Source organism: Physeter macrocephalus, chromosome 1 (assembly GCF_002837175.3).
Source record: "Physeter macrocephalus isolate SW-GA chromosome 1, ASM283717v5, whole genome shotgun sequence".
Classification (NCBI taxonomy): Eukaryota; Metazoa; Chordata; class Mammalia; order Artiodactyla; family Physeteridae; genus Physeter; species Physeter macrocephalus.
In genome coordinates, this window is record NC_041214.2 from 100,068,172 (window position 1) to 100,080,119 (window position 11,948).

The following is an 11,948-nucleotide window of genomic DNA, read 5'->3' on the forward strand; positions in this document are numbered from 1 at the left end:
AACTACAACTCCCAGGGAGACCCGGAAGCAATCTAGGCAAAGGAGCGGTTGTTTCAGCTTTGGCCGAAGTCCGGCCCTGAACCTCGAAAATGCTTATGGCGCCCCAGGAAAGGACCTCCTCAAGGAAGAGGTCGGGGCTGAATGGATGGAAACAGTTTACAAGGAAGACGAGTCCCACCAAGGTGATCCATTCCTATCGGGAGCTCTTGGAGAGGGGAGGGGAGGCGGGAACCGGCCCTAAGGCCAGCCGCAGCCCCACCTGCGCTTCCTCCCTCTTGCCCCAGGGGCATCATTACCTGGTCCGCTCCTGCCATGACCCACTTAGAGCCAGCACTGCGCTAAGTGAAGGGGGCCTAGGAACTTTGGGGCTTGGTTACTTTACGGTTTTGATGGGCAGCGTCGTGGAAGAACTGTTTCCATCTAACGCTTTTCTGAAAAACCGGAGAGTCTTGATAGTGCCCATCCCGGTGAAGAGAATTCGAGAGCTATCCCTGCTCCCCACCACTCCTGGTTTTAGGGAAGTTCCCGCACGGTTTCATTTCTTTTTCTTTTCTTTTCTTTCCTTATTCTTTTTTTTTTTTTTAATGTTTTGCAAATCATAGGAAACTTCTTTATTGGAGGGGTAAGATCTTCACCTTAAGTCCTCGGCCTCATATTCCTCCCCTTCTAGTTTTACATAAAGTATCTAAAATGAACTCAGAAATGCAAGTGGATATTGACTATATCAATACTTGATTCACTTGAAAATCTAAATTCTAGAAATAATCAAAAAATAGAGCCTCTTTTATTTGCCACCTTCTTTGATGCATTAGCATCCAAAGACATGGAAAACTGATAACCCCACTGTAAACTTGAAACGTGTAAATGACATGTGAAAAGTCACAGTCACACGGAGTGTGCTTTACACAGACGACTTTTTAAAAAAAAATTAATTTGTTTATTTTTGGCTGCGTTGGGTCTTCGTTGCTGCGCGCGGGCTTTTCTCTACTTGTGGCGAGAGAGGGCTACTCTTCGTTGCAGTGTGCGGGCTTCTCATTGCAGTGGCTTCTCTTGTTGCGGAGCACGGGCTCTAGACGCTTGGGCTTCAGTAGTTGTGGCTCGTGGGCTCTAGAGTGCAGGCTCAGTAGTTGTGGCGCATGGGCTTAGCTGCTCTGCGGCATGTGGGATCTTCCCGGAGCACGGCTCGAACCCGTGTCCCCTGCATTGGCAGGCGGATTCTCAACCACTGCACCACCAGAAAAGCCCCACAGACTACTTTTTTTAACAGTCACAAAATTGAATGCTTTAAATGTAAATGAGAGTACCAAATGGAGGACTTCTCAGCTTACAGCTGTTTTCACCCTTAAGTTACACCTCTTGAAAAATATTCTGTAGACATGTGGCGTTTCTGAGGCCCCTAGGCAATTGTGCTTGCAGGCTGTTCTAAATATACTAGCTAAATAATGCATTGGACATACTGTACTTGGTGAATATCTTGCACCAGATGCTGGCGTGTGCAGACTGGAGCATTAGAGAGACTTGGAAACAGAGTCTGCTCCTGTTGTACCAGTTCCATAATAGATTGGGTCCAAAGTAGGTTATGGGTATAAACTTGATGATGAAAGGTAAAAACTGGGGACAGTTTTGGGGACCCCAAAAGGAAAGTTTTTGCTTCTAGTGCTCATTATTACTGCCTAGAGGATAGAAAGGTAAAAACACAAGAGCTCCTTGAGGTTCAATTGTGTTTGAATAGGAGCAGCTGTTTCTTTGTTGCAGCGACAAAATTATTCAGCAGTACAGCTGCATTAATTAGTTATCTGTAAGGTGCTTTGAAGGGGAAGTGTTATATAAGTGAAGGATAGTATTATACCTTTCCCTCCTGTATGTGTCAGCATGCTCGTTTAGATATTCCCTTATTTATTTAAAAACCCACCTGAATTATTAGCAAAGCAAATACCTCTATTTGTTAAGTTGCTATTAGAGGGAATTCTGCAAACTTCTGAGAGTTAACAGTGAAGAAAGCAGGTGTCCTACTGGTCTGATTTCTAATTTCAGATTAATATCTGACTGCTGGGTAGAAATTTATGTGATTTCTGCCTTATTTTTGCTCTGTAAAACAGTGGAAGATTGGTTATCCCTCACTCTACCCCCCATTTCTTATTGGACCAAACAATATCCCTGCTCTAGGTAAATACAAGTTACTCGTGAAAAGAGGGGTCTGGGGAGAGGCTCACATCTTTCTCCAAGCAGATTTGCTTCCATGACTTGAATAACCTGGCTAATTAATCAGTGCTTATTTGGGTTTTTATAAGGAATATTATATGTAGCATTCCTCTATCTTGGCTCTTAACCCTGGGGAGCTTTAAAAAAATACTGACACATGGGCCCTACCCCAGACCAATAAAATCAGAATCTGGAGATGGGCCTAGGTAAGAGATAAAGCAGTCAGAAGTTGTTCCAGAGAAGGCTTCGTGTTTTCTTCATCCTGCCAGCATTCTGTATTTTTTTTGTTGCTGAACTTTCGAATGCAATGCTTTGGGGAAAGACTAAAGGACGCTTGTCCACACGCTTCAACCCGAAAGACAAATTAAAATGGCAAAGTTGATAGATACATTGCTGGGTACTAATATTCTGTATATATTATCTACAGCCTGTGTTTGACCCTGACAATGTGGAACACTGGATTAAGGTAAGGATATTTCATAATTAAGATAGAAAGAGAATTAAGAGTCACACATAATCAGATGGAATAGGAATACTAATAGGTCTCTATTTTGCATATATTTTGCTGTTTTCATTCCCATGTGACTATATCTGTTGCCTTAGTTTTGTACTGTAGTACATTTTCATGATTTTGTGGCTTCTAGTAAAAGCATGAATGACAAGATAACAGGTAGACATCCCTTTCAAATGCCATGAGGATCATCTGAAGAGGATTAAAGGAGGAGGGGAGGAGAAGCCTTAGGAGGGGACATTGTGGCTTTCCCCAGATAATTGGAAAGAACGTACTGTAGTTACATTGACCTGTGGGACCAATACAATAGGTAAAAGCTATGCATGCATCACAAGTAAGAATCTTCTAGTAACTAAAGCAATCCAAAAATGGAGTGGGCATTCTTATAAACAGATGGATTTTCTATCACTAGAGGTATTCAAGTGGGTTCTAAATGGTCACTTAATGTTAGGACTAATGAGGAATATGTTTGAGCTTTTAGTGGGGGTGGCGGATGGTGGTGGATTGGTTTAGATAACCTCTGAGGTCTCTTCCAGGCCTGAGATGTATATTTTTGAGTCCAAGTACCATTTAAGTTGAAAGTATCATTAAACCACTTCCAGTGCGTGCCTCCGAGCGTCATTTTGGCAACTTGCCATACTCATTTGTGCACCACATGTTTCAAAATCATGCAGTATCTTCCTGGGAAAATATCCTTCTGCCTGGTAGTATTTTGAAGAGCTATTACTTATCTAAATTGACAGGCATTATGAGCACCAGGCCAGGTGGAACCTAGACCAGATATAATCACTGTTAACCATTTTTTCATCCAGCCAGTATTTATTAAGTTCCTGCCAAGTACTAGGCCACTATGTTGGCACCGGAAGTAAAACAGTGCATGGGGCAGATACAGTTTCTACCCTCCCAGAGTTTATAGTCCAGTGGGGGGCTAAACAACTTACTTTAAATTTTTGGGAGAATTAAGGATGCAGTGGAAGCTCATGGCATGGGGCGCTCATATAAATGGGGCCAGGGAAGCTTCCTGGCTCCTGCAGAAGACCTGATTTAGAAGACAATAAAATGGGTCCACCGTCATGGAGGCTGGCCTCTAGGAAGCCCAATTCTCAGTCTCCATCAGGCTCAGCTTGTGTGTCAGTGTTGAAAGTCAGAATGCCAAGCCTTTGCAGGGCTTAATTGTACATTTAGTCACCATCTCCTCCAGAGGGGAAGATTTAGGTAAAATAGAAGGATAAAATTCTGCTGTGACTTGTCTGCACCATTTTCCTCTTTCATGCCGTTGTCAGCCAGCTTGACTTGGTTAGATTTTATCATTCCTCTAAAACTTCTGCAGTAGCTCTTTCTCCATTTTACCCTCAAATCTCCCGTCTTGAAAAAAATCAAGAAGTTCTCATTTCACCGTGCAGTCCATTCTGATTGCCATACTATTTCTTTTTCTTTTCTAGTATCTTTGGATGTATAGCCTGGACTCCTTGCCTTTGTGTTTTTAATATCCTTTTGTGTCCAAAATTATTTTCCTTCAGTTTCTACTTCTTACCACTCCACAGAAAGTTGTCATAAATGACTTCCTGAGTAAATCCAGTGGTCTGTTTGTCCTCATACTTTTTAAGGTCTGTTTGATACAGTTATCACTTTTTTATTCTAGAAATTCTCTCCTCCATTATCTTTTCGTGACACTGTTTCCTCTTGCTTCTCTTAATACCTCTCTGTTCACTCCTCTGTCTTCTTGTCTGATTTTGTTCCCTAATATATCCCAACTCTGGGTGTACCCTAAACTGTTACAACTTCTAGAACTAAGATTTCCAAATCCACTTGAGTGGACCATTCACTGAAAATGGAAGAAGGGGACATATATGGAAAGATAATGTGGGAAACAGATCTCTCCAGAGTGACCTCATAAAGAGTAGATTATACTTTCTTGACTCTAACCCTGATTAGATCATTTTTCTTATGATTCATATCTTTTCCCATATGTTCTATTTTCTGCATCTTTTTCAAGTTACCCTTGCCTTTTCAACTTGATTCCTCTGCTTCTGTCTAATTCAAACTTAGTATACGAAACCCTTGAGAGTTTAAAAAGTAAAGCCCATGGCAGGTTTTGACAGTCGCACTACCAGTCTTTACACGAAGGGCACGAGGAAAAATCATTTTCAAAGTAGGTCAGACAACAATATAAACTATGGGAAAGTGTGGCTTTTTTGAATAACTCTTTAACGTATTCATTCTTTAACAAACATTGATGGGACGTCTGTTACGTACCAAGCACTGTTCTAGGTGCTAGGGGTTTCACGCATGAAAAAGACAAAAATCCCTGCTTATGTTCAAGTTAGGGGAGATGATAAACAATAAAATATGTTGTAAGGTCATAAGTGCTATAGAGAAAGCCAGAACTGCCGAGGGAAACTGGGAGAGCCAGGAGGAGGGTGGTTACAATTCTTTAAGGGGTAGTCAGAGCGGGCCTTGCTACGAAGGTGACATTTGAGTAAAGACCTGAGGAGGAGAGGGAAAGAGTCATACAGCCTTCTGGAGGAGAGCAGTCAGAGGGGAAGAAAGCAAACAGGCCTGAGGTGGGAATGCGCTTGGCACGTTTAAGGAGGAATGAACAAGGGAGTCAGAGTGGCTGAGGTAGAGTGGGCGGTGGGAGGAGCTGCAAGCGAGCTTAGGGAGCTCACGAAGGGCCTGATGTTGGAGGACCATGAAGCACATCATGAGGACTTCGACTTTTGTGCTGAGTGAGCTAGGGAACCATTGAAGGGTTTTATTTTTTTTTTAATTTATTTATTTTTGGCTGCATTGGGTCTTCGTTGCTGCGCGCAGGCATTCTCTAGTTGTGGCGAACGGGGGCTACTCTTTGTTGTGGTGCGCGGGCTTCTCATTACGGTGGCTTCTCTTCATTCTCTAGTTGTGGCGAGCGGGGGCTACTCTTTGTTGTGGTGCGCGGGCTTCTCATTACGGTGGCTTCTCTTGTTGCAGAGCATGGCTCTAGGCACGCGGGCTTCAGTAGTTGTGGCATATAGGCTCAGTAGTTGTGGCTTGTGGGCTCTAGAACGCAGACTCAGTAGTTGTGGCACACGGGCTTAGTTGCTCTGCGGCATGTGGGATCTTCCCGGACCAGGGCTCAAACATGTGTCCCCTGCATTGGCAGGCGGATTCTTAACCACTGCACCACCAGGGAAGTCCACTGAAGGGTTTTGAGTGTAGTTAACATGAGACGGCTTTCATTTTAAAAGGGTTTCTCTGGCTGCTGTGGTGGGAGACTATTCCAGAAAACGTGTCAGGAGACGGTGGTGCCTTGGACCAGGGTGATAGCACTGGAGGTAACAAGAAGGGGTCAGCTTCTGGATATATTTTGAAATTAGAGTCAACAGATTTCCTGACAGATTATGTGTGGGATAACAGAGAGTGGATTCAAGAAGGCCTCCAAGATTTTTGTCCTGATGAACTGAAAGAATAGAGTTGTCACTACCTGAGTTGGAAGGCTGGGAACACAACAGGCATGGAGAAAAACCGGCTTGTGGGGTGAGGCAGGGGAAGTCGGGGGTTAATTGTAAAATACAGTTTTTATACCGTTCAGGTAAACCAAAACGCCAAGAGTTTGTCCACCTCTGCTAATCCCTTCTCCGTTCCTGTGAATTTGGCCATGCTTTTACTAGATTCTCACTGTTGAGTTAAAATATTCCTGATTACTGCAGTTCAGTGACTCTGTTTATCCCACTTTTTTTGAACTTACAGTTTGCCTAATATATGATGGGAAGTTCCTTTCAGAGGTAGTAATTTGAGGAAGTGTAGCTACCGGCCTCTGGTTCATATTCATATGCAAGTCCTAGTGGTGTGGACACTAATAAAATACTATATATTTTTAAAAATAAAATATCCAGGTGTCATGATCCCGTTACTAATGCTCTAAACAAAAGTTATCTAAAGCGTAAATTACCTTTTGTTCAAATATATACATTGTGAACACCTGTTAAAACTTGGTAAAATACTGTAATTAATCGCATATTTAATGAATGAAATTATTTAGGGTGGATGTTTAAACCTCAGAGATCCTTTAAAAATGGAAAAATGAAAGTATCTTGGTAGTTGGTAGAAAATCAGATTCTTAAATAGGAGAGAAATTCTCTAACCCTGAAGAAAGCTGTCATCTTAGTGGATTTTTTTCTTTTTTCTTTTAAAGAGAGTGGAGAAAGCTTCAGAATTTGCAGTTTCAAAAGCATTTTCTGCTGGAAATTCAGATTTATCCAGAAGGCTTTGGGGCCAAATTGTAGATTTGGAAACACCTGAGCAAATAGAGGATCATGATGAAGTCTATGCAGAAGGTGAGAGAATACATTTTTTGCTGCGATGTTAACAATTCTTTGGAGTACAACTTAATAAAGCATAACTCATAATGTATTTCAAAGTATGAAATGAAAGCTTTTCTTTCTTTTGTTCTTAATTTTTTTTGTTTCTACTTCCCTGAAGCTAATTTACTCTAACTCCAATATTACAAGTCAGTTTACATTTAAGGCTTATTTTGTCTCTTGAAGTGGAACCACATGCAGAGGCAGTTTTGACATAACACAGTTATCTAGTAAGTGTAAGATATTAATCCTGTGGCACAGAGGGCAGCTTGTTAACTTGATCTACTATCATACAGATAATCTGACCACTAGTTTATAAATCAACTTCGTTCCTTATGAAGAGAGTCTAAAGCTGACCTCACCTCCCTGCCTCCCCAAAACATTTACTCCTCTGGAATTCAGTATTTTAGTTACTGATACCCTGAGGAACTCCACTGTTTAGGGCTGAAGACATCAGGGGGGACCAGCAAAGAAGACTGGAAGGAGAGGCCCCTGAGGTAGGAAGAAAGCCAGGGTGCCATGTCCTGGAAGCCAGTTTCCATTTGGATCATTTATAGCTCCAGTTTTTCAGATTATTTCTTCATTTATTCAACATATATATTAAATTGTTACTCTGTGCCAGGGACTATTTTAGGCATTGGAAGAGCAGGTTATGAACAAAAGATGAAGTCCTTGCTTTCATGGAGTATACATTCTAGAATGGGAATAAATAAAACGAAAAATAAATGGTCAGGTAGTGATAAGTCATCCGAGTTTGGACCTGAATAACAAGAAAGAGCCAGGTGAGCTGTGATGGAGGAAGAGCATCCCAGGCAGTGGGAAAGGTGACATCAGGAATTAAAGTACAGGGCTTCCCTGGTGGCGCAGTGGTTGCGAATCTATCTGCTAATGCAGGGGACACAGGCTTCGAGCCCTGGTCTGGGAAGATCCCACATGCCGCGGAGCAACTAGGCCCGTGAGCCACAACTACTGAGCCTGCGCGTCTGGAGCCTGTGCTTCGCAACAAGAGAGACCACGATAGTGAGAGGCCCACGCACCGCCATGAAGAGTGGCCCCTGCTCGCCACAACTAGAGAAAGCCCTCGCACAGAAATGAAGACCCAACACAGCAAAAATAAATAAATTAATTAATATACTCCTACCCCCAACATCGCCTTTTAAAAAATAAAAATAAAAAAAATAAAAAAGAATTAAAGTACAGAGAGACCTTCAAGATGGTGGAGGAGTAAGACGTGGAGATCACCTTCCTCCCCACAAATACATCAGAAATGCATCTACATGCGGAACAACTCCTACAGAACACCTATTGAACACTGGCAGAAGACCTCAGACTTCCCAAAAGGCAAGAAACTCCCCATGTACCTGGGTAGGGCAAAAGAAAAAAGAAAAAACAGACAAAAGAATAGGGATGGGACCTGCATCTCTGGGAGGGAGCTGTGAAGAGGCTTGTCTGCTCACCCACTGGGACAGGTGGGGACTGGGAGCTGATGCTTGGGCTTTGGAGGTCGGATCCCAGGGAGAGGACTGGGGTTGGCTGCGTGAACACAGCCTTAAGGGGGCTAGTGCGCCACAGCTAGCCGGGAGGGAGTCCTGGAAAAAGTCTGGAACTGCCTAAGAGGCAAGAGACCATTGTTTGGAGTACGCGAGGAGAGGGGATTCAGAGCACTGCCTAAACGAGCTCCAAAGATGGGTGAGCGCCGCGGCTACCAGTGCGGATCCCGGAGACAGGCATGAAATGCTAAGGCTGCTGCTGCATCCCCCAAGAAGCCTGTGTGCAAGCACATGTCACTCTCCACACCTCCCCTCCCAGGAGCCTGTGCAGCCTGCCAATGCCAGGGTCCTGTGATCCAGGGACAACTTCCCCAGGAGAACACACAGCACGCCTCAGGCTGTTGCAACATCACGCTAGCCTCTGCCACTGCAAGCTCACCCTGCATTCCGAAACTCTCCCTCCCCCAAGCCTGAGTGAGCCAGAGCCCCCTAATCAACTGCTACTTTAACCCCATCCTGTCTGAGTGGGGAACATATGCCTTTGGCGACCTACATGCAGAGGTGCGGCAAAATCCAAAGCTGAACCCCAGGAGCTGTGCAAAGAAAGAAGAGAAAGGGAAATTTCTCCCAGCAGCCTCAGGAGCAGCAGATTAAATCTCCACAATCAACTTGATGGACCATGCATCTCTGGAATACCTGAATAGAACAGATCATCCCAAAATTGAGGCGGTGGACTTGGGGAGCAACTGTAGACTTGGGGTTTGCTTTCTGCATCTAATTTGTTTTTCATTTTATATTTATTGTAGTTTAGTATTTAGAGTTTATTATCATTGTTAGATTTCTTTTATTGATTTGGTTGCTCTCTTCCTTTTTTCTTTTAATATATAGATATATATATATTTTTCCTTTTTCTCTTTTTGTGAGTGTGTATGTGTATGCCTCTTTCTGTGATTTTATCTTTATAGCTTTGCTTTTACCATTTGTCCTAGATTTCTGTCTGTTTAGTTTGTTTGTTTTTAGTATAGTTTTTAGCACTGGTTCTCATTGGTGGTTTTGTTTTTTGGTTTGGTTGCTCTCTTCTTTATTTTTTTTGTTTTTAAATTTTTGTATTTCTAATAATTTTTAATTATTTTTTATTTTAACTTTATTTTATTTTATTTTTTCTTTCTTTCCTTCTTTTTTTCTACTTTTTCTTCTGAGCCATGTGTCTGACAGGGTCTTCATGCTCCAGCCAGTTGTCAGGCCTGTGCCTCTGAGGTGGGAGAGCCGAGTTCAGGACATTGGTCCACCAGAGACCTCCCGGCTCCAAGTAATATCAAACAGCGAAAGCTCTCCCAGAAATCTTCAACTCAACACTAACACCCAGCTCCACTCAATGACCAGCAAGCTACAGTGCTGGACACCCTATGCCAAACAAGTAGCAAGACAGGAACACAACCCCACCAATTAGCAGAGAGGCTGCCTAAAATCATAATAAGGTCACAGACACCCCAAAACACATCACTGGATGCGATCCTGCCCACCAGAAAGACAAGATACAGCCTCATCCACCAGAACACAGACACCAGTCCCCTCTACCAGGAAGCCTACACAACCCACTGAACCAACCTTAACCACTGGGGGCAGACACCAAAAACAAAGGGAACTACAAACCTGCAGCCTGCCAAAAGGAGACCCCAAACACAGTAAGATAAACAAAATGAAAAGACAGAAAAACACACAGCAGTTGAAGGAGCACGGCAGAAACCCACCAGACCAAACATATGAAGAGGAAATAGGCAGTCTACCTGAAAAACAGCGAAAGCTCTCCCAGAAATCTCCAACTCAACACTAACACCCAGCTCCACTCAATGACCAGCAAGCTACAGTGCTGGACACCCTATGCCAAACAAGTAGCAAGACAGGAACACAACCCCACCAATTAGCAGAGAGGCTGCCTAAAATCATAATAAGGTCACAGACACCCCAAAACACATCACTGGATGCGATCCTGCCCACCAGAAAGACAAGATACAGCCTCATCCACCAGAACACAGACACCAGTCCCCTCTACCAGGAAGCCTACACAACCCACTGAACCAACCTTAACCACTGGGGGCAGACACCAAAAACAAAGGGAACTACAAACCTGCAGCCTGCCAAAAGGAGACCCCAAACACAGTAAGATAAACAAAATGAAAAGACAGAAAAACACACAGCAGTTGAAGGAGCACGGCAGAAACCCACCAGACCAAACATATGAAGAGGAAATAGGCAGTCTACCTGTCAATCAAGTCCAGGAAAAGCAGAGTCCCATACAGGACAAATCCAAGGAGAAAAATGCCAAGACACATATTAATCAAACTATGAAAAATTAAATACAAAGAAAAATTGAACAATAACTGAAATCACAAATACACTAGAAGGAATCAATAGCAGAATAACTGAGGAAGAAAAACAGATAAGTGACCTGGAAGATAAAATAGTGGAAATAACTACCGCAGAGCAGAATAAAGAAATAAAAATGTAAAGAATTGAGGACAGTCTCAGACATCTCTGGGGCAGCATTAAATGCACCAACATTCTAATTATAGGGGTCCCAGAAAAAGAGGAGAAAAAGAAAGGGACTGAAAAAATATTTGAAGAGATTATAGTTGAAAACTTCCCTAATATGGGAATGGAAATAGTCAATCAAGTCCAGGAAAAGCAGAGTCCCATACAGGACAAATCCAAGGAGAAAAATGCCAAGACACATATTAATCAAACTATGAAAAATTAAATACAAAGAAAAAATATTACTAGAGTAGCAATTCTCATATCAGACAAAATAGACTTTAAAATAAAGACTGTTACAAGAGATAAAGAAGGACACTACATAATGATCAAGGGATCAATCCAAGAAGAAGGTATAACAGTTGGAACTATTTATGCACCCAACATAGGAGCACATACATAAGGTAAATGCTAACAGCCATAAAAGGGGAAATCAACAGTAACACAATCATAGTAGGGGACTTTAGCACCCCACTTTCACCAATGGACAGATCATCCAAAATGAACATAAATAAGGAAACACAAGCTTTAAATGATACATTAAACAAGATGGACTTAATTGCTATTTATAGGATATTCCAACCAAAAACAACAGAATACACTTTCTTCTGAAGTGCTCATGGAACATTCTCCAGGATAGATCTTACCTTGGGTCACAAATCAAGCCTTAGTAAATTTAAGAAAATTGAAATCGTATCAAGTATCTTCTCTGACCACAATGCTATGAGACTACATGTCAATTACAGGAAAAAATCTGTAAAAAACTACAAACACATGGAAGGTAAACAATACACTACTAAATAACCAAGAGATCACTGAAGAAATCAAAGAGGAAATAAAAAAATACCTAGAAACAAATGACAATGAAAACAC

At 42.3% G+C, this 11,948-nt stretch overlaps 1 protein-coding gene across 2 annotated transcripts in view; it reads left to right on the forward strand.

Moving 5' to 3' along the window:
• Positions 1-31: 31 nt before the first annotated feature.
• The window catches only part of CCDC191 (coiled-coil domain containing 191), a 102,449-nt gene continuing 90,532 nt past the window's right edge, over positions 32-11,948 (forward strand). For both annotated transcript variants that reach the window (XM_007107967.4, XM_028493432.2), the window contains exons 1-3: positions 32-182; positions 2,630-2,668; positions 6,888-7,029. In XM_007107967.4, the coding sequence (XP_007108029.2) occupies positions 90-182; positions 2,630-2,668; positions 6,888-7,029 (274 nt within the window). In that variant the 5' untranslated portion in view covers positions 32-89. The remainder of the gene's footprint in view (positions 183-2,629; positions 2,669-6,887; positions 7,030-11,948) is intronic.